The 25,131-nt window shown below is 43.0% G+C and overlaps 1 protein-coding gene across 16 annotated transcripts in view; it reads left to right on the top strand.

Moving 5' to 3' along the window:
• LOC118258970 (histone deacetylase 4) overlaps positions 1-25,131 on the top strand; it is a 251,621-nt gene that overhangs the window by 132,516 nt on the left and 93,974 nt on the right. For 6 of the 16 annotated variants that reach the window (XM_035568171.2, XM_035568120.2, XM_035568112.2 and 3 more), the window contains 3 exons: positions 937-1,181; positions 17,140-17,290; positions 21,627-21,747. In XM_035568171.2, the coding sequence (XP_035424064.1) occupies positions 937-1,181; positions 17,140-17,290; positions 21,627-21,747 (517 nt within the window). The remainder of the gene's footprint in view (positions 1-936; positions 1,182-17,139; positions 17,291-21,626; positions 21,748-25,131) is intronic. The other 10 variants (XM_035568146.2, XM_050711538.1, XM_035568197.2 and 7 more) reach the window with 3 other exon arrangements.

The raw sequence follows: 25,131 nt of genomic DNA, 5'->3' as shown, positions 1-25,131 counted from the left end.
ATAGATGTCAGTCCCTGCCTGAAGTTATGACGAGCTCCTTGTCTTCAGGGAGATGCTGTTTGTGTAAGCAGAGAACTGATTTTCACTACACGGACAGTCAAGGTGGTGGTTTTCCTTTTTCCTTCCCTCAGCAGACGTCTCATGTTCCAGGTGGGCCTGGAACAAGGGTACAGTGCTTCTCTACCCCAGGCTTGATTATGCTTCAGCTTTGTCTCCCTGGGAGCCCGAGCTGCAGTCAGCGTTAGGGCACTTGCTCCCCACCACTGCCTGTTTCCTAGATTCATTGCACATTTACTTTGGGCCAAGGTCCTTTCCTGAAATTCTTATAAAGAATCATAGAACGGCTTGGGCTCCAAGGGACCTTCTAGATCACCCAGTTCCACCCCCTGCTGTTGGCAGGGATGCCACCCACTAGGCTAGGTTGCCATGGGCCTCATCCAACCTGGTCATAGAAGGATAAATAAAGAATACAGCATATAGTGTTTTTCTGCGTAAATTTTTTTTTTTAAGCACAAAACCATCACGGTCCTGACCTTTGGATTCTACCAGTTGTTAGACAAGATTGATCTTTGCCATGAAGTCTCAGATTAATATTTATCCTTCTTGTTTCAAGTGATGCTAGAAGAGTGGAATGGAGATGTGTGTTTTGAATACACAGGCTTGGAATGACATCAAGAAGGGTCACGTGCAATTCATTGAAGTTCTTTGCCTTTCAACAATGCACACATTTATAGGAGATGGTGGTTGGAGGAAAACTGCTTGAACTTTGACTGCCGTAGTGCTTTTTGCTGTTTAAAAAACAGGGTGTGAGTTTAACAAGTGCTATTCTTAGTTCAATCCAGAGTGTCCAGCAAAGGCCTTCAGGAACAGAATAAAAAGAAATCCTGTGTGGCTGGGGAGTCCTCTCATCTCCCCCGTTGTGTTTTCCCTTTGCAGTTGATGTGACCACAGCACTGCCCTTGCAAGTTGCACCGACCTCAGTCCCGATGGACCTGCGCTTGGACCACCAGTTCTCCATGCCCGTGACGGAGCCGACGCTCCGAGAGCAGCAGCTCCAGCAGGAGCTCCTGGCGCTCAAGCAGAAGCAGCAGATCCAGAGGCAGATCCTCATCGCTGAATTCCAGCGGCAGCACGAGCAGCTCTCCCGGCAGCACGAGGCCCAGCTGCACGAGCACATCAAAGTAAGTGATGGGCAGCCCTGCCGTGGGAGGAGACGCCCAGGCGGATTGGGTTTGGGGGTGTGGATGTTGTTTTGGACTTGGTAACCTGGTTAGTGAATGATCTTTACTAAAGGGACTGGAGCACCAAAATTTAAAGAGGGATGGCGTGGAGGAGGGGAAGCAAGGTAAGCCGGTGCCATGTTAAGCCTTACCACCTGTCTGCGGAAATCCTCCGCCCCTCTGCCAACAGGTGGCTTGCCAGACCTACATCTGTGTTTGGGAAATTTATATAGCCTGATGACAGTAGAATTTAACCCACGAGGAGGGCTTTTAGGCCACCCGTTGCTAATATCATATATTTGGGACTAGAATGGCATATAAGCTGCTCAGGGGACATATGCTGGCAGCGTGAGATACAAACCAAGCGCTGGGAGCTCGATGTCTCTGCAGGAACAGCAAAAACCAGATGCGGAGGGCGAAGGAGGGTCTGCACGCCCCGAGGCGCTCCCAGCTCCACGTGCAGGTTAGCTGCTGGCTGGGGCGAAGAGGAAACCTAGCACACAGGAGGATAAGTAGGAAGTGCAGTTCGGAAGATGGCTGTTGCATAGTGAAAATGTTAGACATTATATAAATATTTCACAGTGATAGACTATTGCTATGGTAACATAAGCTTTCAGAATTGCTAATATGCTCTCTTTTCAAAGGGGGATTAGCACAGCACATGGTAAATAGTGTTAATGTAATATTAAAAAGCAACCTCAATTCAACCTTATATAACTTTCATTTTAATACAAAATATATGCCGTAGCGGGGAAGATAGGATTAAAAGTTAATGTTGTATTATTTACAGACTTTTCAAACACAGTTATTAGCCTGGGTGTGCAAGAATAGATGCTGTTTGAAGACTGATTAACAGCAAATGTCTGTGTCCTTAGTGGGTCCTCTAGTCTGCTCTCTTTAGGACAGAGGTGTGCGAAGGTGTATGTGTGTATATATGCTTATATATTTGTAGATATGTATCTCTTTACAAGTGCCTAAACACATGCTTTCGTGCACAAATAACACAAGGTCAGTTTACTGCATTTGTGGTTCACACAGCACGTTTAGGTGGTAAATATATGAAGTCTCTATGACAAATATTTCTATTATTTAATTATAATTTCACGTTTCTTTAGATACTTGTCTTTGAAAGTAAGACAGGACCATTTGTATTTAACAGACAACCTCAGAGTACTGATGGCAGGAGCATTGTTGCTCTCTTTTACATTGAAGGTATGACTGATTCTGGTAAAGTCTGCCTTAGAAGAAAATCAAGATCTGATTTTGAGAAGCCAGATAGCATGGTATATCTAGATCATTAGGTAATGAAGTTGTTCCTCTGTTGTGTAAGACTGGCTGGATGAAAAACTTAAAATAGGAATGAAGTAATCCTGTACAAAAAAAGAATGATGACCTGTAAGGTGATCTACAATAGTAAGTGTGTCATTTTAACCCAGAATTTCTTTAAAAATAAAATGGCACATTATTTCAATAATCCCATGATATATCACAAATAAAATAAACTCCGGACCATACCACTGTGTAATTATGATGTAATTTTTTGTGAAATCTTTACTTCCTGTGTTTGTGTTCATAAGTCAGCCTGCATTTGGTTGACTGCTAGGTTTGCCAGCTCTTTGGCCACTGACTTTCATAAATGGGTAACTGCACTCAGTGCAGCAACTATAGGTGCAGTGAAGCTGTTACTTTGTCCAGAGAACTAAGATTTATAACCTCATATTTGGACTCTGAACTCAGAGCTGTTCAGCTGCTTTATGGCTCATGAAAAATGGGGTGGGAGGGGAGAAAGGGAGAGAATATTAAAGCAAATAAATAAAAATTCGATCCTGCGTGAGTGGAGCATTAGGGGTTGAAATGTGAAATTCAGTACAGAAGTGGTCCTGAATGAAGCTGCAGAGCTCTTCTTGGAGGAGTTCACATGATTTTTAAAAAATCAGCTCATTGGGATGTGCAGCATGTGTCCCATGTGCACGCGTGCATGCACCCATGTGCTGCACTGGAGGGCTGCCTCTGCGTGCACCCTGGGTCAAGAAAGACCTTCTCGCTGCTTCTGTCCTCATCTTTTCGTGCTGTAGACTGGGAGTGCACAGCACTCAAATTTGTGTATCCTAAGCAGACCTGCTGCGGCTGGGCTGGTCTCTGGTGTGCAGAGGAGCAGGAGCAGGCAGGAAAGGCTGCTGAGGGGTAGGCAGGCGGCTGCTGAGAGCTGCAGGAGATGGGTGGGTTCCTGCTCAGGCAGAATAGTGCTGGAGAAAGTTCGTGTGAAGTTGCCACGGGTGAGCAACATTTTGAAAAAAAATGTTAGATAAATGGAGTTAGTTTTCCATTTGTTTTCAAAGGAAACTACAAATGAATCCCAGGAAATGTCAATAAGACCTAAATGCTAGTACAGATGAAGACTGCAGGTCTAAGGAATTGTTGCAGAGCAGTTCTGGACTATGGTATTTTTAACAGAGACACGAGACAGGACTGTAGCTTATGATCTTTCCTGATTACTCACACTGAATCTTTGGATTAGCTATGAGAAGGAAACAGCAGATTCTTGATGCTCAGGATCAGTTAGATGATTGCTTACGGTGTCACTGATGAGGCGAAGAATTTTGTTAGTCTCTTGTCTCCAAAGCAAACTGTTCAAGATGTAGGAATAGTTTATTGAACGTTATAGTCCTGAGATTCTTCAACTGAAAATGTTGTTTCATAGCCTGAGGATTGTAATATATTGTAATGAATGTGTAATGATTGTAATGAAGGTGTCCATCACTCCCTTGTACAAAATTATATTCCCTAGTTTCCTCTTCACGTAGATACAAAGGCTTACTTTGGGTGAGAAAAGGCCTGAGAACCCAAACTTGCTCAGATTTCTGTTCAGATTACACATAACAACTATTGACCAGAGTAAGCTTGACTGGAGTGAGCTTGCAGTCTGCCTTACTGCAGCACCTCACTGCAGTTCTAGTTCTCAGATGTTTTCAACATCTTGCCTGACATTGTTTTTTTGATTCAGAAAGCAAACCTTCATCAGCTATTGCAAGGTGTGATTGTGCATCTTGCAAACTTGCATGCTTTATGAAAAACTCCTGCAGCTCTGTTAGAATTTTCAGTGTCAGAACAACCTCAAAATCTAATGAAGCAAACCAAAAATTTTAAATGAAGTTCTAAACTTACTTATCAAAAAAAGGCAGTTTTTTACTTTCTCGCTAGCATTTCCAAGGACTCCTTGGAAATGACCAGGAGCTTTGTTACTCATATTATTAAATTCTAAAATTGCTTTGTAAACTTTCTGTGAAGGGGGGAGAATTTCTGCATCTTCCTATTTTGCATACCTAGGCAACACTACCTAGAATCAATTCATTTGGCTGTCCTCATTACTGCCTAGCGTCCAACATTTTAATCAAGAAGTGCAACGCATTTGTTTGTTCATCAGTTTGTCCTTGAGCAGTAATTTCTGCACTTTACCCTGTCTTATGCCTGTTTCTAAAACCTTTTGCTAGGTTCCTAGATAGTAAGTATATTTTGGATATCGCAGGAGAGCCACTGGGTGCAGAGCAAATACTGCATTGGATCTCTGTTTTGGCAAGGTGTTTGCATTTCAGTACCTTTGCACTCTTCCTCTTACAGATGTTGAATAGTTTAGTTGACAGGAATTCAGTGGCTGGGCACACACGTGTGGTGTATGGGTGAAGGTAAAAATGGTTTTGATGTACTTCTTAAGCAGCTCTTGTGCCCAAAGGAGGAAGATTCTGGGTTTGGGACAGACATAAGTACAGCTGGCATTGCTAACTTACAGCACACAGCACTGTGAAGATGTTAAAGCACTTTCTGGTTTTAAGTGTTAAACCCTTAGCTAGTACAACAGTAATCACGTTTTGTGTTTTTTCGTTCTTCTTTTACTATGCTGCTGGTGTGAACAGAAGAACTGTTCTGACTCAGATGGGGGCTAGGGTGGAGGGGGAAACTGTCTCCCTCCCACCCCTCCCCAAACAAAGCAGTGCTATAAGAAACATTTTAGGTTCTTTTTTAAGTAAATGAATTTTGGCTTGAAAAAAATGCTGGCATGTCCTTTTGTTTTTCTGTTCCGGTAGGTAACTTTTTCCTATTGAAATCTGAAGTTTTGGTATTTTCCAGCACTTGGGTTTATTCCAGCAGCCCAGTTTTAATCGTCTGATCCAGTGCACGGGGAGCAGGCAGGTGGTCGCTGTCCTTCTGGCTGTGCGTGTCATCCCTTCCCTCGTCCCCCCGTCAGTCCTTGCTCTCACAGAAAATCATCAGCTGCTTGCATTTGAGCAGAAATTGTGTTTTTGGAAGAAATGGTCTCCATGTGAAGGTGGCAAATCCTGGAAGATCATGCAATCTGGAGAAGCAGGCTGGGAGCGAAATGATATTTGTGGAAGGAAAGCCGACTGGACGTAGCTAGAGCTCGGCACGTCGAGGGAGCAGGATCATCGCGCGCGGGGAGCAATGCGAAAACTCTGACATGTTTAGGGAAAATAAGCTGAGCCTTATGAAGACTTCACACCATATGGAAATACAGAAAACTGTCTTTCACAACTACAGCACAGCTTTGCAAATTGCTGAGACTTGACATCTGAAAGCAGAGCGAGAGAGGAAGCCGAGGCTGTTGTGTACCAGAGGCTGCTGCGGGCTGGCTGCAGATAGACAAGTGCTCGTCTCCAGCGCAGGCGCTTACCTTCAGTGAAACAGATTTTCCACTGAGGCGTGCCTCGCCAGATGTGCAACAATATTTATAGCCTTCAAATCTGCCTTCCTAAACAAAAACAAGGATGGAATAAGGAGCCTGGCGCCCAGGCCGTTGCCGGTGAGACCGTGGAAAGCCTCTCTGCAGGTTCCAGCGTGAGCTCTGCTTGACCTTTGATTGCGAAGGAATCGGCAGTGAATTTTTTCCTTTGTGAGTCACTGATTCCCGGCCAAGATCAGCTGGAAGTTACCAAAAGCTTTTCCACTTGCCTTCTGGTCAACGGCTGGAGGGAGGTGATTGAAGAGGGGTAGGATACGCACTTTGGCAGTGCTAGAGGCACCTCGGGCGCTGTGAGCTCAGCAGAGCAGCGACGTGCCCGGTGGGTAATGCGGTTAATCCCACTGCCTCTGCGCGGCCTGAGTTCGGAGCAGGGCTCATAGGAGCTCTGGCTGTTTTATAGCTGAAGCCGGAAACTTATTCAGGATGCTGACGCACGTCAGCATTAACACATGACAGCAGACACCAGAAGTGTCCTGATGGCGATGGGACAGCAACAGGAGAGCAGCTAAGCCTCACAGCTCCTTGCGGGCCTGAAATCTTAACCCAGAGGCATGCAAAGATGCTAATTCTGTCATGCGATGCTATTCCTCTTTTTTTTCCATTGGTCCGAGAGGAGAATATTTGTGTGCATCAGTAGCAGAGTGCCATACCGCTTGTGCAATGTACATAGGATGGTCAGAGGAGGCATGGTTCGCGTGTGAGCAGCAGCAGCGTTGCGCAGAGGAGGGAGCTCTGTAGCAGTGCTCATTGAGGAGTGATGCTGAAGTTGTTTTCTTTTTGTTAACAGAGAAAATTCCTACGTTAAACAGTATGCTTATGCTGCTTAGTGGCTTTATGCCAGTAAATAAAAATATGTGGAATGTTTTCAGACATTGGCTTTATATATAGCAACATTCAGATAAAGCATGAGGAGATGGTTTTGTTTTTGCTGTTTTCAATTGACATGTTTTTCATCAGCACAGCTTTTGGGCTGATTGAGGGGAGGTAACGTATCTAAGCTGTTAGTACCTAAGCTGATTTTTCAGAGATATGGGATGAAACTCCGGCCATTCCTTATTTTCGTTTGAGGTCTTGCAGGGAATCTTCTGGGCAGATTTTGCAATGCTGTAAATAACATGGAAATAAAATGGAAGACTGCTTTTGTGTGTGTCGTGTTGATGCTATAGTAAGAAACTGCTCTTTGCTCTCATTTGGAGACACCTGCCCTTGCAATGGTTGGTTTGCTCGCAGGAGAGCTACCTGGCCGCAGGTCACGTTAGCTTTTAGCGTGGCTACTTTCAGTGCGGAATATAGCGCCCAGAGTCCCTTCTTGGTGGCCTCTCTGAACTGCATTGTTTCTTGCTTTCTTAATGGGAAAAAATCTGTGTGTTAGAAACCTGCTGACACGGTTGGTGTCATCTGCTTCCACCTCGCAGCTGTGCGGGTGGCTCCTTCCCCATGCCCCTGGGCCGGGGATGCTGAACGCAGCACCTTGGAGCCCGGCTGGGGCTGCATACGAGGCTTGTCCTGCCTCGCTGCTGCCCCTTGCCCTCTGTTCTGCTGCTCACATTGTGCTCTGGAAGTGCAAGCCTGGATTTAACACCCCCGTGCCCCGCCGCCTGCCGCTGAGCCCATTTTCTCCGCCCGTCCTGCCCCGCTGCAGCCAGACTCCCTCGGCTCAGCTTCGTGACTCTGTTCTGCAGAGCGCCCGTTCCTGGCGGTTTGCATCGCTTTCAAGAGAAACTTAAAAAGCCCGGAGATACCAGGTGTCTGCCTCTGTGTTCTGACATGACAGGGTTATTCATCTTAGAGAACTGCAGCTGGGTACAGTCAGTGGTAAAAACAGACTGAACATTTTGTGCCTTGTTACTACTTGAATTCATTGCACAGAGCTCTCTTGCTATTTCTAGATGGCTTCCTCTTGTCAGTGACCTTCTCTTGTTTTTCTGGTGCACGTAGCTGACTCCATGGCCTAAAAGACTTAGACCTGGATCCTGCAAAACTTAACTTCTGATGGAAATAGCCCTGGGGAAAGCTTTGCAAGATCAGAGCATTTGCTGTCTTTGAAGGTTGGGGGTGACTTTCCTCATGCTCAAAGTCAAGATCTTTTCTGGGAACGGAGAGGGCAGATCTGCGTGCAGAGGTGTGGATAAATGTCAGCAAATGCATATAGCAGCATGGATGCTTGTAAGCCCCATATCTCAGTTGAATACAAAGTCATGCAGCAGAATTTGGGCTTCTTCCTAAGAAGCATTGGTGGTTTCTGGACTGAAGCTGGATTGCTCAACCAGGAAGGTTGTCTGCAATCATCCCTACAGGCCTACTTAAAGGATTTCCTTTAAATGGTAAAAGAAGTGTTTTATTTTGGCTTCTCATAAGGTGGACCACCGTTTGCTGGGCGGAAGGAGTAGAATGAGAACTCTAGATTTTCCCAGCTTTACAAGATGCATACCAAAAACTTCAGTCAAAATTGAAATTGCAGATCTCACTACAGCTGGTGGACTTGGTGGCTTTTCTCCCGTGAAACCCTGCACCGGTGTCCATGGAATTGGCTGGTCCGGTGAGCCTTGTGGTCCTTGCACCATTACCCCTGTCCTTCATCTGGGGGTTCCCAGCTTTTCAGCAGAACACAGGGTCTTGTCTTCAGGCTTGGCAGCAGCGGGAGATGAGAAGTCTGTTGCCCTGTGAGCTCAGCTGCTCCACATGTCTTTGCTGAAGCCCCTTGCTCAGAAAAAGCTTCACATGATGCATTTTCTTGTTACTTAATCTGCTGAAGTTGGACATAAGTTGGGCTGACTCCTGGGTATTCTGAAGGCTGACTGTCTGACGTAAGCAGCAGAAATGGCAGAGTTCACTGGCTGACAAATAGACAGAGGATCTTGCTTACTTGATAGCATGTTTGTTTTTTTCAGTGGAGTCCAAACAACTTTTGAAGTGCTTAAGTTTGTGTTCTTTTACCCTTTATAGCATGCGTTTGCCTCCTGGTATAGCATGAGGCACACTGATATTTTTATTTTTAAAGCTAAAGACCTTATGGTTTCTATTCAATTTAGGATTTTGAAACAAACAGCGGGGAAAAAAAAGAGTATTTGCAGTTCACACTTACATTTTCTACTTCAACTTTATCTTATTTTTTGAACTAGATAAAAATAGATTGGAAATATTCTGAGAGAAAACACGATAATCAAGGCAGGAGTAAAGAAATACCCAAGTGAATCCTGCTAATATGTCAGGAATGGTGACCTGTTAATATACACCATCACTGATTAAATTAACATTCATAAACTGAGAATTCCTGTTACTGTATATGGTCTCTTGACAAAATTCAGCTGGTGTATGGGAGGATGAAGTTGCACTTAAAATGTAAATCATACTGTGAATAACCTCACTTGTCTACACACAGTATGAACAATGTTGTGGGCTTAATCTCCACGTTTATGTTTCCTGTTTAACTGGGGATGGTGTGTGAAGTTGATAAATGTTTGGTATTTAAGTTGGTGGCATGTTACCTTTAAACGTGATGCTTCTGCTGTGCTTGCATGAGCATCAAATGAGGTTGACCATTCATTTTGAGTCTGCAGCCTTCCTTCAGGTGCAGCAGGAGCTTGGCCTATCACTGCCTCCTTTCAGATGCTAGCAAAGAAAATGGCTTCGTAGTCTGCTCCACCGCCCTGTTTTTTCTCTGCCCTTCTCTGGAGGATAAGCTGCTCAGAATTAGCATATTGCGGTTGGTCCTTGATCCACTCTGGCCTTATTTTTCCTCTTTGGAAGGCATATTATCAAAGAAGCAACTGAAAGCAGCTCTTGCTGCCCACCAGTCTTTTTGTTCAGGTACTTCTCAGCTCACAGCGGGTGGGATGTAAGGTACCTCCCCGTCTCGTCTCCCTTTGTGCAGGGCTTTGCAGTTGTTGAAGCTGAGGTTTCCCTTCCCCTCCTCTTCTGCCTGCCAGCTCACCAGTTCAGTCACTCTGTTCCTGTTCCTTCACGTGGGGGACCAGGAATGGTGGATCAGTAGATGCAGCTATGCTTCTCCTTTTCTTTATTCATATTCCGTCCTTGGAAATGACCGACATCCAACAGTGGCTGCTGTAGCTTCTCCCATGACAGGATCTTTGCCCAGCATGTCTGTTCCTGATGGTGATTTTAGTGTAACATTTCCATTCCAGCTCCCCCACTCCCTGCACCCTGAAGCAGTTTTGAGAAGACAGAACAGTTTTTCTGAGGACTGAGGTCTGATCACTTCTGGCACGTTAAAATCTCACGTAGCCTTAATCATCTGGGGCTCCTGCTTATTCAGGACTATTGTACAGCTCTGATTTATGAAGGCTTCCTATTTTCATCGTGGTCAGACTTGCGTGTTCCCAACTCCTGGTGCAAGGTGTACGGATTTACCTTCAACTTCAAAAATCAACATCTAAAATACAGTGGAATGAATGCAAAGGAGTTGTCTGTCTGTCCCCACCTTTAGAGAGAATAATGGGAGAAGGAACTGAACATGTTAGGTACTACCGATGTAGCTCACTGCTTTCTAGGCTGTAAGGTGCTCTGCTTCTGGAAGGTGTAAAAACTAGGCTGAAGTGGCAGTCAGGGAGCAAAAGGCACAAACAGATGCATTCTCAGGACAAGCTTTCCAGATATTCAGAATTTAGAGGGTTGATGCTGCTGTACAAACCTTCAGCCTTTTAGGAGAGATGAGTAGTAACAGGATGTGGAAGAAATGGAGATACAAAAGTATATATGCGCATATGAACTGCCAAATTAATAATGTGAGATCTTTTCACCTAGAGCTAGCAATCAGGAAACTTAGCCATCATTCCCTTTCCTGAAGACATTTGAGCCTCATAAACGTGAACACCAGACAGTCTCAGTTGGATATGTCTACCCAAGATCCGTCTCTTGCCCAGGAAGCTGTCAGCAGGGAAGGATTGTTTTCTTGCATAGTGAGGAGAGGCTGGCTGCGGGGAATTCTGGCACGGGACTGCCTGCCGTCAGCCCGTCTGATAGCTGGAAGGGGGCATGCTGAATATACGTTCAGTTGTTGATATGTCCAAGAAAATAGGTGATAGACGTTTGTTCCAAGCTGTGCTTTCAAATTTTTGCGTCTAGAAGCCCTTGCTACTTGGCTTCTGCTGAAAACCACAACGCTTCCCCCTCCTCTCCCAGTACAACCCATTAATTTTGACTTGTCTCTGGTACTCCAGAAGATATCTTCTGTGCAGCCTGACTAGCTTTGCCCTTGGAATTAAAACCCACAGCGATGAAGCCAAAAGAGAGAATCCTGAAATTGAAGCAAGAGCCTGAGACTTCAGTAAACAGGATGGAGAAGACACGAAGCAGAGAACCCAGCCAAAAGAATGGCTAGCATTGAAATTGCTCTGAAATAACCCAAATCAACAGAGGTTCTCCCAGAAACATATCAAAACTTTCTGTCCACCAATATGCTATGATTCTTTGTGGGGTAATTTGATGTGTGCATGTTTCAGCTAGTTCTTTCTTGATTATCGCTTACAATTTTCCTTCAGTGTTACAGAATCTGAGTTCCAAAGCCTTTCAGATATCTGAATTAACCTCCCACCAAGCAGTAGGAATTTGCCAAAAGCTTAATGGAAATGATTTATTGTAAAAGCACTCTTCGCACCAAAACCCCAGCCTCACCCTCTGCGAGGTGAGAGGACGATTTTCTGAAGCTTCAGCCTTTAAGGCTGCATGTTCAGCAGGTGCTGAAAAGACAGTGGGGTGTTCTTGGTATTGTCCAGCATTACGTTGTCACGTTTGAAGCCAGTACTTCACTTGTACATCCTTACAACTTCCCTGAAGCTATTGCCTGCGGTGATGTCCCACTGTGCTGAAGCGTGCTGTGGCACCTTCCGTAGGTTGAGGCTTAGGTTGAGATCTCAGGCTTAGGTTGAGATCCAAGTTAGGAGGTGGACACAGCACTAAGCTGCTTTGGATCACAGCAAAGTTTTATCAGCAGTAAGAAAGGCAGCTGTTGCTCACTCATGCTTACATGTGTGATTATCTTCAGCTTCATGAGTAAGGGTGAGCTGTCTGAGTACAGATAGTTTTACGCTGCCTTCCACTAATTGCAGTAAGGTAAAGCATTCAAAATATCTATTATAAATACCTAGGAGCTGTAGCTGAAGCTTCAAAACCTCTCCTGCTCTGCAGATTTTAATCAGTTTTACCACGGTGTGTGAAGTAAATGACAGAAGCACCTTTAAAATGGCTGTTGTATGGGAAGGAATAAGAGTGTGGGCAGAGAGCAGTGTCTGGCTTCTGAGGAAAGAATAAGGTGGTGTCTAAAAGATACAGGGATGCAGGAAGGATCTGAATTCTTCCTGCTCATCTAGCAAATCGAGGAGTGGTTATGCAAGCCCTAATGCAACACGTCTTCATGAAATACGTCCTCGTTCTTTCCGGTAAATAGGATTTTTGTTGTCAGCACCACACGCTTCCCAGGAGTGCACATGGCTTTCTTCTGGGCTGAAGCTGCTGGAATTTTTCAGAGCACTACCTTGCCACCTCTGTTGTGATGACTAAAGAAACTGTTTTAGCTCCAGACAGCTTAAAAAGAGGTTTCTTTGTGCAGGGAAAGTTTACAATGTGCTTACTGATAAGGTGTTAGTGTGTGTTCCAGGTAGACGTGCTTGAGAACTGAAGACAATTGAGGAATGTGATGGCAAAATCCACTGCACCGCTGAGTCCTTACAGCTGGCTGAAAATTGATAAATAGCTGGATATGCTCCACATTTTCCCTATGACATTTATTAATATTAATATATGTTAAAGGAGCACCAGAAACACTAACTACAGGTACAGTTGAACATTTGTGCAGTTTTCATAAATAGTGGAAGCAGTGACATTAAACATATGCAGGAATCCCCATAGTTATAAATATTTACAAATATTTAGTTTGGCAAAAGCACCTTATTCAGATGTTCCTAGCTGCACTCACTAATGCAGCGTGTGTATTTGTCACACGGCATACTCCTCAAACTGATAGTTGAATTAGTCTGAATGCAAGGGCTTTCCCTTGGCATATCACTTTGTATTTCACAAATATTTAAATTTCATTACAGTTCAGCAAAACACACCACTTCAACTGCGCGCAATTAACACACAAGCGTTGCGACGTCGGCATTGATTCATTTGCCAGCAAGAGAGACCCAATGCACTATGTGGTGTGTGAGCAAGATTACGCGCAGTAATTAATAATCCTTATCAGAGCCACCTAAGCGTCTCTTGGTACGCCGTGAATTGCAGCTCAAGAGATGCTTATAATTTCCTAACTCAGGCAATTTCCAAAAGACCCGAGCGTGGGAGCTTGTGTCCCGCTGAAATGCAGCTCTGAAGCATTTTGCCTTTAGACATCTGTAGGCTGTTTTTCCACTGAGATAATCAAGTGAAGGTTAAAGGCCAGGCCGAGCCCAGAACGTGTGGGCATTATCTTGTCAAAGAAGCTGAGTGTGGGGTGCGGGAGGGGGGACGAAGCTGCTCTGCAGTTAACCACACGCAGCTCTGAATGTTTGCTACCTGTTAAAATTTGCCTTGATTGCTTTAACTGAAACAGAGAAGCTCGTATTTTTCAGAAGTTTCAGTTTATTTTGTGCATAGGGCAGCTTTTTGTTATCAGATTTCCTGTTTCTCCTGTTTAGTCAGTCCTTAGTGGGTTCCCTTGCTGTTTACGGGTCTTTTTCGCAAAGCAACAGCAGACAGAGCCATTTTTTTAAAATCAGAAAATTAAATTGCAAACCCTCAAAATATAAAAGGAAGATTGGGGCACAGTCTAGCATCAAGAGAGTTCTTAAATCTTAGGGTTTTAAAGCTGAGGAGGGCTTTTTTTTGCCCTGAAACACACTGTGATTTAGTGTGATGGTTCTGTTCCCCATGGCTTTAATATAACAACACGGATAACAGCATCAGCACGGATGAGCAACACGAGCCTCACCTTGGGTTAGCATCACAAATCCTTATCCACGGTCCTCAGAGTGGGTGTGAAACCCGAGCGCGGGCTGTGCGGCAGCATCGCCAGCGCCGGCACACCCTATATTTCCTGTCAATAGCGTCTGGGTAGTTTGTTTTCAGCCGTAATTGTGGAGAAATATTTATGCTGTGAGAAAACATCACAGTTCAGACGGAGCCCCGCAGTGGGTTTTCTTTAGTCGTTTTCTGAGGCTTCAACAGACAACAACAAATTTTAGGTTTCGTTGGTACAATTGGGGAGATTGCTTAATTTTTTATTTTTGTTTTTCAGTTTTGAAAAGGTTTGAAAACTATATCAAGAAGAGTCTTTGTGGAAACTGGGGTCAAAATTGGCCGAAACAATACATGTCTAATGAAATTTCTATAAGCCACCCAGATACAAATTGTTTTTTTCATTTACATTTCACTACAGACGTCAATGAAAGCACAGTTCCTTCTAAAGCATCATAATGTATGTAAACCATTGCAGGAAGCATAGCATGCGAAGCTTAGGAGACTGCAGATGGAGAGAAAAGGCTCCTGATTTCATAAAAATAACAAAACCTGTTTTAACATATTGTGCATTAAATATTGTTCATTTGCATACTTTCTATGGCTAGGTTATAAAAGCCCACCATGTGGTGGACTTGTTGGAAGTCTGAAAAGATAGTCTTTCTCCAAATGGAGATGTGTTAGTGGAAGCTGCTGCTTAATTATAAAACAAAAATAACTGTTTTTCTCTGTGTTTTTTTTTTTTCTTGGTGTGTGTGTGTTGGGTTATTTACTTTTGTAGGTTTTTAGAGTCTGATTTTTATGTTGTTTACATAAAATTCAATAGAATTAGGAAGGGAAGCATAGGTGCAAGCACTGCAAATTCTGCTAGCTTGGGTTCGGTGTTGTACAACAGTCTGCCTGCTTGGAGCCAGCAGCAGCAGGGACTCCTCGATCAGGGTTTCCAGCAGATAGCCAGGCAGATTGTAGAGTGCCACTTACATTATTTTTTTGCATCTTTATATAGAATTGTATAATTTTATGTACAGCATAGCCGTGGCTGAAACTTTGATGATAGTACAAATGTACAATACCACAGATTAAAATGAGAAATTGCTGTCAGAAGCATAAATAGAAAATCTGAAAAAAGGAGAAGGAAAAAATCAGTGTTTGTGGGGTGGAAGTCTTGCATACACATGCACATATGTTGTCAGGGCTTGAAGAAGGATGGAGTGAGACATGCTTGCGGGGAGCAGGTTCCCTGCCTTAATAGCCTTGGCCTGGCCCGGTCCCTTTCCACCTCCAGGATTTCGTGAGCCTCGAGCAGTGGGTGGCATCGGAGCACAGACCCCCATTAAGCCCAGGCTTGGAGAAGTCTCATCGATGGCTGGAGCATATGCAGCATTAAAGGTTTTGAAGGTTAACACTGCCAGCTTAAAATCAATCTGCTAATTTATAAGCTGCCAACATAAAGAGTGCGGGCAAGCGTAACGCGAGCGGGACGCCCGCGCCGGGCAGCCAGTGTGCTCCTGTGTCCAGAGGGATGTGCAGGGGAATCGGAGCAACCCGGAGAGCTGGAGTAGGCGTGTGTCTTGCTGGAGAGGGTGCAAACAAAACTGGGAAGTGGGAAAGGAATAATAGTGACCTTTCTTAGGATAAGGGAATTCTTAAGAAAAAAGCGATTTTCAGTGGAACTCGAGGTTTTTCACCGGGGAAGCCCTGCGCTGGGGGAAGTGCTTTTTGCAAGCCCCGTGGAGATACATTTGCACCTCGCCAAGCTGCAAGGCGCTGAGGTTTGCTGCTCATCACCTGCTTCTCTGCAGGCCTGCTTGCTCCTGGCTGGCTGTCAAAGCATGGGGTCTTCTCAGCACTGGCAGGGAGCCCTGTGGGTTGACCTGCTGCCTCTGACCCCTCAGGAGAACACCCCTAGGCCCACTGAGGATGCTTCAGGCTGGGGAACACCACCCCACACACATCCACCAGGTGTGTCTGGATTTGGCTGAGAGGGTGGACGGGGGCAGTGGTCAAGAGGCTTAGATGGCAGGGTGAAGCTAATTGCGGGCTCGGAGGGTCAACTGGCAAACCTGGGGGAGAAAGCATGTTAAAAGTGCAGCTGGCACCTCTTCTCAAGCCTCATAACTGTCTCTCGTCATTCCCTCCTCACCAAGTGCTACGTCCTTCACTATGTTTTATATGAATGTATGCACCGAAACCTGACTTTTCCTAATCATTCTTATTTCCTCTTAGTTAAAAATTAAAAAAATGTATCTGTGAGTGCCAGATACAAGTTACCCATCTTGTTGACTGTTTGCTGTGTGAAGGCCTTGTAGAAAAAACACTGTGGTAAAGCAGACTTTGGTGCTTCGACTCTTGGACACCCCATCTGATGAAAGCTTTGCAAGTCCTGTCCTTAATTAGGCAGCCCGGCTCTCGGTTCTTCCCATGGATGTGTGCAAGTTGAGAGGGCTGGGGTGAATCCTTCCTTGAGAGACTATTGAAAGATTCTTCTCTAACGAAGCAATTGTCTTATAAGTAAGCTCAGAAGCAGGTGGTATCATGCCCACAAGGAAGCCAGTCCTTTTGCCTTTAGCTCGGGGTGTGAGGTTCATGCAGCAGACGGGAAGTGGCCGGCGTTTGATGAAGTTAAAGCGATGCACTGAGAGAGTTGTCCCAGTTTGTGGGAACGCTTCTGCATACACCGAGAGAGAGAAGGACCTTTGGAGAAACCAGTGTGCAAAGTCATATAATTAAAGGCTTATTCAGAAAAGCATGCGCACAAGGGAACTGAACTGGTCTTGCAAAGCCGGTGTTGTGATGGCATATTTTGGTTCAAGCGCATGACCGCTGAGCTCAGTGATGTTCCTTCAGAGAGTATGCATAGTTAAGATGTTGTAATGGGGGTTTTGGTTAAAACACTCAATAAAGAGAAAGCAAATGTCCAGCTGAAATAGCAGGCAGAAAAGCTGAGCCAAGGTGGACTTCCAGTGTTTTGTGGTGGGGTGGGGAAGGATCCACGTGTGCCAGGTTTCAGCAGGGCAGTGATGCAGGACAGCATTAAGTGAACCAGAAATGAGGCTACACAACTCGCAGAGCCTCTGCACGACAAAAATGCCATGTTTCCTGTTTCTGTGACCTAAGCAGCATCGTTGTCAACTGATGGTGACTTCTGTCTTACCTTCTATTAGTCTGACTTTGTTAATTTTTTCCTTTTCCCTCGTCCATTCTCCACAGCAGCAGCAGGAGATGCTGGCAATGAAGCATCAGCAGGAGCTGCTGGAGCACCAGAGAAAGTTGGAGCAGCACCGACAGGAGCAGGAGTTGGAGAAGCAGCACCGAGAGCAAAAACTTCAACAGCTGAAAAACAAAGAGAAAGGAAAAGAGAGTAAGTAGCAGAAGCTCACTTGTTTTGGTGATGACAGGTAGAGTAAATGAATGGAAGCCATAAAGCAGCATTATAAAGCTGAAGAAGCCTTCCTGATAGCCTTTCTACAGGGCTTGGCTGCACAGGAGCTTATGTAAACGGTTAGGAGGTATTGAGGGTAAAAGAGAAATTTATTTCTATGCTTTATCTTCATTTTTGTCTTACTAAATGCCGTTTTAGCGTTTTTCAAAAGGAAGCGTATCATCTCTTTATTTGATTTAACATTTTCTGAAGTATTTTTGGCAGCATTCCTAATGGAGGCAGAATATTAAAACCATAAAATACACCAGATGCACACTGCTTTTCTTTTTCTTTACTTTTCTTAATTTCACTCTTTTAGGATGTAGGCGAGTTTTTAGCTTGAAAGTGTTCTCATTCAGAAAGTATTTCTTTCATGAGGTACAGATTGTGGTTGGCTTTCCCATGTGCTATTATGCACTTGACGAGATTCAGTAAAATGATTATTGCCTCACAAATCTCCTTATCAAAGACACTTTGGTTGCTTGTTCCGTTTTCTTTTAGAAGTGAATGGAAGGAAAAATACCTTGCAAAGTTGTACTATCAACTCGTTAGGTCTTCATTCCAAATGACACAAGGAAGCCTGTAATGGAAGCAGCATAGAGGGCTAAACAGTACCAGGAGATGAGGTACTGTCTGGGGACCAGTGACAAGATAAAGCTCCAAGAACAACTTTTCTAGCAGGAAGGGGCTGGGGTCTAGGAGACTGAAAATTTTTTCATAAGGTTGAATTCCCCGCTGCCTGTGTATGCATCTTGCAAGGACAAGCTGTTGAAGCTGCACTCAGATGAGGGAACGTGCAGACCTACCCCAATATCTTAGCAAAGTGGTTCATAGAAGCCCCAGCACATGTGCGCATTTGTATTGGGTTTTGTTTGTTTCTTCTAAGTATTGGGAGAGAAAGCAAAGGGTCAGAATTTCCTTAAAAGAAGCAGTGTGACTTTCAGGAGTGAGTAAAGGTGATGACAGTGCAGGTTGGCTACTTCAGTGTGCAGCTGGCTGCCACAAGCGATTCTTCCCATTGTCCTCTGGCTGCTTTCTGTTGTTTTCCAATATAAGGGCAGTGAGTTTGAACTGGGTGAGAGCTATAAGCACGTCCACTTCACCCCGCCGTTCTCATCAACTGTTGATTTTGTATCGATGTTTTGTATGGCTGATATCTGTCTATTCTCATTAAGATAATTTACAGTAAACAAAAATGCCCGGGTCTCTGTAAAATGACAAAAGCATCTGAAGCACCTTTTGGATGAAACATAGGTGTAGAGGGAAGAACAGAACTTGGGGATGCTAAGTTGAAGATCCTGTTCCCATGGCTACAGTTTTATTTTTAAAATACTTTTATTTAAGAAGTACTATAGTGTATAATCATTATAGCAGCTAAGCTCTTAAGAATACTTATTTTTCTCACATCAGAAAGTTTTGCTAAGCATAACAGTTAAAATTGTCCAAATCTGAAATGAGGAGTGTGTAATAGATGAAGAATATAGTTTATTTTCCATCTTTCCCCCATCACTGTAAGAGAAAAATAGATTGCTTTTTACCTTCTAGAAGGCAATGCTCAAATAGGGTTAGATTAACATAATACCAGATGCTTGCTTTCTCATCTCGGGATCCTTACCCCATCCCTTGTGAACCGAAATCTGCTATCATAAAGCTTTTGATCAAAAGCATGTCTCTAAGAAAAGAAGAAAAACCCACATGAAACTAAAGGTGCTTTTTGTGCAGGGTAAGGAGTGATAGATGGTTGTCCTGTCTTTTCACTGCTACAATTGAACCTAGAACCAGTCTTGTGCATCAGTGTTTCCAGACAGGCCTAATCTGTCTTCCCATCTCCCTCCTTCTGGGCATGGACCATTCAACCCCTTGCTGCTCAGGCAGCCTTTGACTGTGGCTTGTTTTAGGCTTTCTCCTACAGGCTGGCTGGCTATGATCAGCCCACACTATCATTAAGGGCTTTCTCTCATTAATTTCCATTTGTTCAGCTCCTCTGTTCTTCCATTGTGCAACCTCCTCCTCCTTGCAGGAGCTTGGTCCTGCTTCAGACCTCCTGTATTCTCTTCCCACTGCCCCTGCCTTATCCCATATTCAGTTGTAGTTCAATTCTGGGACAGGATATAACCTGTTTGTTTGTTTGTTTGTTTGTTTTTTCCCCTCTGGTTGTAGTCTGGCTCAATCCTTTGGCTCTCAATCTCTTGATTTAGACCCATCCTGTCTGTAGTACTTTGCTCATCGGGGCTCTCTCCTGTTTGCAGTCCTTATCACTTGATCTGCTCTTTGCTCCCTGCTCCTCTCAAGCGCTTGGGCCCTCTGAAGCGTAAGTGCTTGCTTTGCAGCTTGGTTCTCCACACCATGGGTAGCTGCTGCCCCAGCCAGTTCTTGTTCACCAGTTCCTTCCCTCTCATCCTTCTTTCTCTCTGCCATGGTCTCTCAGTTCTCCTAGGGTTCAATGTCTTGCTTCCTGCCTGTGGAAGCAAGATACTTTCCATACATATGAGCTTTGCATGTCTGGCTTGTGCTCTTGCCCTCCTTGCCTATACCCCTGCACAGTGTATAAAATAACGTCATGTATGGGCCAGATTGTGCCTTTTTGCCTTCGGCTTCCTCCTCTTTAATGTCTTCACTGGGTATTGCAGAGTACTTCTGCCTGTATCATATCACTGCATATGTAATATGTTAAAAGGGAATTATATATATATATTTATATTTAATCTTTCAACTCTCAAGGGTCAAGAGCTGAGTAATGGTCAGATCTTCTCGCATGATAGCTTTGTCCATGGCTCCAGCATTGCCCAGGAAAGAGAAGGCCTACGTGTTTTTATCCTGTTAAGCATATGTGGGGCTCTTCAGCTTCTAGTTAAGGAGGAAGACGTGCCAGGGAAGCTTTTGCAAACCTCAGGATCCAAAAATGCTTGGCTTCAAATCTTCTAAATAATGGCAGATTTATCCAAAACCAATAGAACCAGGCCATGTTTGATTATTTTTAAAATGTTAATAGATCAGAGATGACACTTTTTGGAGAGATAAGGCCTTTATGCATGAATTTGTCACCTATTCTGGTCTAGCCATGTGGCTCGCTACACTTATATGATTTTATCTCCAGCTCCTCAGTTGAACTTCCTGCTGGGGTGCATGCCAAACCTATGTTTTGTAGAACTAGTGAGAAATGTGGGGCTCCAAAAAAGCAATTTTTCAAGCTTTTCAGCTCTGCTTCAGTGGTTGAGCAATATTACATCTTCAGGCACTGCTTTACAGAATTATTGCAGTTTACTTCTCTTGTGGAGGTATAAAAAAAATGTTTCCCTAGTCTGTCAAATGGCACCACATTGTTGAGCAGGATCCAGGAGACAAAAGATCACCCTGTCGTATTTTGAGTTTTCTACTCCCAGAAGAGCAGACGGTTTTCCTGGCCTTTTCATTTTCTTGTAGCCCAGATATTTTCCTTTGGAATTCTTGGTTTACCCTGTGGTATAGATGAACCATCATTTTCCACATGTTCTCCTTGCCAAACTTTCTATGCATTACTCCATCAGGAACTCTGCCTGCGAATCTGTTCTGTCAACTGAATGATAATTTTAATCCATCATCACAGTAAAACAGACTGGTCTCTATTGTGGAGGAAATAATGATTAGAAATTACACAGTTGACATTTTAACTCTACACTACAAAATTACTGACTTTTTTCTTTAAATGTTAGATTTTCTATTTGAAGAAATAGATTGCACACTTGTAAATGAATTGGAATATTATGTAGGTCTTATTGTACACAGATACTTTTGAACAAAGAGGTCCTTATTTACAAGATTTTTCAAGACAAAATCTACATATGAGACATTCGTTTCATTCCCCTTCTGCTTGCAGATGTGACATTTAAAAACTTGAGTGTACGCAAGACCTTTTCTTAAATACCTTTGATTAAAAGAAAGCTGGAATACCTAGTACAAGTGCTTTATTCTAAGTGTACTTCTATGCAAGTGTAAAAATCCTCTTCAGAAATCTTTTATAAAAAAATGATAAATCTCTGATTAAATCTCCATTTTCAAACATAAGTTCTGATTATATGCAAAGCCAGAGGGGGGGGAAAAGAGAGCTCCTTACTGGAGGCACTTTGTTCTTCTCTTTGAAATAAAAGTTCTTCTATTGGGCTGAAAATCAAAGATCTAATCCTGAATCCTTCTAGAAATTTTAATTTTTGAAGTATGCGAATTTTTATTTGTTTCAGCTTTTGTCCAAAGTCAATTCATTAAATAACCTTTTTTATTTTTGTTTTTGACATTTCAGGTGCAGTGGCAAGCACAGAAGTCAAGATGAAATTACAAGAATTTGTCTTAAATAAGAAGAAGGCTTTGGCACACCGGAATCTCAACCACTGCATATCCAGTGATCCTCGCTTCTGGTATGGGTAAGTGGTACTGGGCTTATCTTTACGATTCAGCCGGTGCCACCTTTTTCACAATTGCTGGAATTGTGGGGAATAGACCTGACGTGTTTACTGAACAGCTGTACAATGATAGGATTAGGGTTTGACTTTGCTGCTGACATGACAAAAATGAATTTTTCGGAGGGTTTCAATGTGAATAGTTTTAACACCTTCTGTGATGTTAGAGTATTCTTGTGAGTAGGGGTCTTTGCTGTCATTTTTATTCCATGATTTTTCGAACACATGTTCTACCATGAAGATCAACCTTTATAAGTTGTGTAGATTTTTACCCAGGATTTGGTCCATCCAGGTGTTATGAAGCTTTAAGAAAATGAGGAAATTAGGTTTTATGTTTAGTGAATTGCAACTCAAGATAGTTGAACTAGCATTGTATTTGTAAAGTTTTTAATGCTTACTTCTCATCTTAACCTCTCAAAGATGGAAGTTTTGTTTACTTGGTTCTCTGTAAACTGCTGGAAACATGAGGTGCCCTCCATCTCTACTGTAATCATAATTGCCCCGACATCTACATTTTATACTGAAAATTGTCAACTGTGGGTCTATAGAAAACCCAAATGTTATGTGGAGTGAGAAGATAGCAGGTGATATTATAATGACGTGGAAACAATGACTTCTTTGATTAGTTCTAATACACCAAACAGCAAATATAACTGGTGTTACAGGTGGCATTGAGGTACAACTTTCAGTTCCAGAAATTCACTTATTTATTGTATAAAAGAAAATCTGAAAATTGGAGATGGTTAGAAAAAACATTCACTACTAAAGCATTGTAAATATCTATATTAAAAAAAAAGTAAAGAGTTTAGGATGTTGTCTTTAGTGACCACAAAGTTCATGAAATTTTGAAAGACAAAAGCCAAGAAACTTTTGCTGTGAAAGTTGTGTTCGAGTTGAGCATCTGATAGTATTTTAAGTCTTAAGCAATAAACATGTATACAGGGATGATGAGTTTGTAGTCAGATGATGTTTCCAAAAGTAAGAAACTAAGCTGAAATTAAATTTGAAAGATATCCCAGCTGTGAGCCAGTACAGAAATGCTGAAGTGTAGTTGGCAGGAAAATTCTAACATTATTCCACCAGGGTGAGATTGAGCAATTTTAATACGTCTGTGAAAATCTCATCTGAGACTTCAAAATTGTATGGTTATGGCACTGGTTAAAGTAGTGAAACATTGGTAGTTTATGCAGAGGTAAAGTCCCACTGAGTTGGTGTCAAGGATATTAGAAGAAATAGGAAAAACTGAATTTCAGTCAAGACAACATAAATCATTTTTCTAATATAACTGATTTTCCACTGTTCTTAATTGAGACTCACCAAGAAATTTGGGGATTTTATTAAAAGCAGTTGAAGACCCTGTGAGGTACTGTGTTCTCTGCTTTTTTTTTTTTTTTTTTTCTTCCCAGTTGGTTAAAATGCCTAACTTTTTAATGCTAAAAAAGATATTAAATTAGAATTAAGGATAGTAAATGAGTGCTTTCTTCAGAATCTTTGATCTTTTGGCCTTAGAGAAAGCTCACATAGAATTGTCATCATAGATGAATTTAATCTGTTAGAAAAGGGAAAATAAATTTGGGAGTGGTCTGAATTCCTTATACTTTGCACACTTTTCAGTTAACTGTTTTTTTTCCAAGCATCCAGAGAGGAATCAAAGAGCAGCAGTCTGTAGCATCGTGCATGTTACAGGGCCAGCTGTGGTGCGGGAGGTTATTCAGCTGCCGTGTTTCAGGTGTCGGTCTTTTTCCCACCTTGTTTCAAGCTAATGCTGAGACCCTTCTGAATACAGATGTATTCTTTAAGGTTTATTGTGGCGTGTGTTCATATAAAGATCCCTTTCCAGTGATGCTCCAGAAGTGCAACACGTAGAGACAGCATACAAACTGTTGCACAAGGGGCCATCCTCTTACTTTCAGGCTTGCTATTCCCTCATCTTCTCTCCATCTGTTTTGTAGTGGGGAGAGGAACAGTATTTTGCTTTCTAACTCAAGGCATGGAGAGGGAAGAAAGAGCCTCAGAGGCCTCACAAATTTTTCTAAGGGCATGCTTCAGTGATAAGTTGCAGGCAGGCAGACGTGAGCTCGTTTTGCCAAGCCTTTGAGGAGGGCAGGCAGCAGCAAGGCTGTGGAACTGCAGTGGAAGGTTTTTAAATGCAGCCCTTCAGTTGTTAAGGGACAAGCTGAAGATTTTAGTTTCCATTCTATTAAAAAAAAAAAAAAAAAAGAACACACACAAAAAAAGAGAAAGCCTTTAAATTAATTACGTATTAGTATTTATTTGTATATCATCTCATAGGTTACCAATTCAGTTACAGAGATATTTACGCACATACTTGTAACGTGATTTAATTGGGTGGTGTTTGGATTTAACACACGCAAACGAGGCTTGCAGAAGATAGACTTGATGCTCCTACTGTGAGCAGGCAAACCAATTAAATGGTAACAGATGCTGAAATAGTCTCTTAAATGACACGCCTGCTTTTGAGCACTTCCTTTGGTATTATTAAGGTCTGTGAATTCCTTTAAAAATATTTAAAAGCATTACTTGAAAACAACAGATCTCTTAAGGGTATTGAACACTGCAGCAATTTTACGTCAATGGCTTTGACATGAAATACGTTCCACTCACATGTGAAATAGCGTTTGTGTCGTCGCCCCGGCCCGCTGGGCCTGGCTTGGGTTGTCCACTGAGCTGTGCAGATGCGTTTACCAACAATATCTCACACATCCTTAAACTTCACCCAACGCTGTTGCCGGTACAGGGCCGTTGAGTGTTTATAATCAGTGAATATTTTCTAATTAGTCATAAATGTGGAGACATTGATACACACAGACCCTTCAGATGAAAAGCAACCGGTTGTAGGGGTTTTGCAGAATATGGTCATGGTCCAAAGGATCTGCTACACGAAAGGAGGATGCGTTGCTCAATACTATTTATTGGAGGCTTTCACAGAGGTCTTGCTCAGTCTTCAGCTCTATGCTGTTCAATCCATTTTGCAGACTCCTTAATATATGCAGCTCCAGTCTGTATGTAATTGTTTAAAATTGCTTTGTGGACTATAATTTTCAGATTATGTTAATGATAGACAACAAAAGAAGAGGTTCTTTTGAATTTCAGTGTCAGACTGTCCCTCCTGTGGATTCTGAATCTGCTGGACAGCCCTGCTCACAAGAGGCTTGACTCTTGAAGATACTTAACATAAGTAAGAGTGGCTTAACAGGAACATAGACAGAGCACCTCAGGCTTAACAAGCAGGGCTATTATTTCCCTAGGAAGTTTTCAGAAATGCGCTTGGGAAGTAGCCACTCAACACAGTAACAATCATGAAAGGGAGTTTAGCTGAGTATTTGC

This window comes from Cygnus atratus, chromosome 6, assembly GCF_013377495.2.
Source record: "Cygnus atratus isolate AKBS03 ecotype Queensland, Australia chromosome 6, CAtr_DNAZoo_HiC_assembly, whole genome shotgun sequence".
NCBI lineage: Eukaryota > Metazoa > Chordata > Aves > Anseriformes > Anatidae > Cygnus > Cygnus atratus.
The sequence above is the reverse complement of the archived record's forward strand: the minus strand, read 5'-3'. Positions and strand labels throughout refer to the sequence as shown.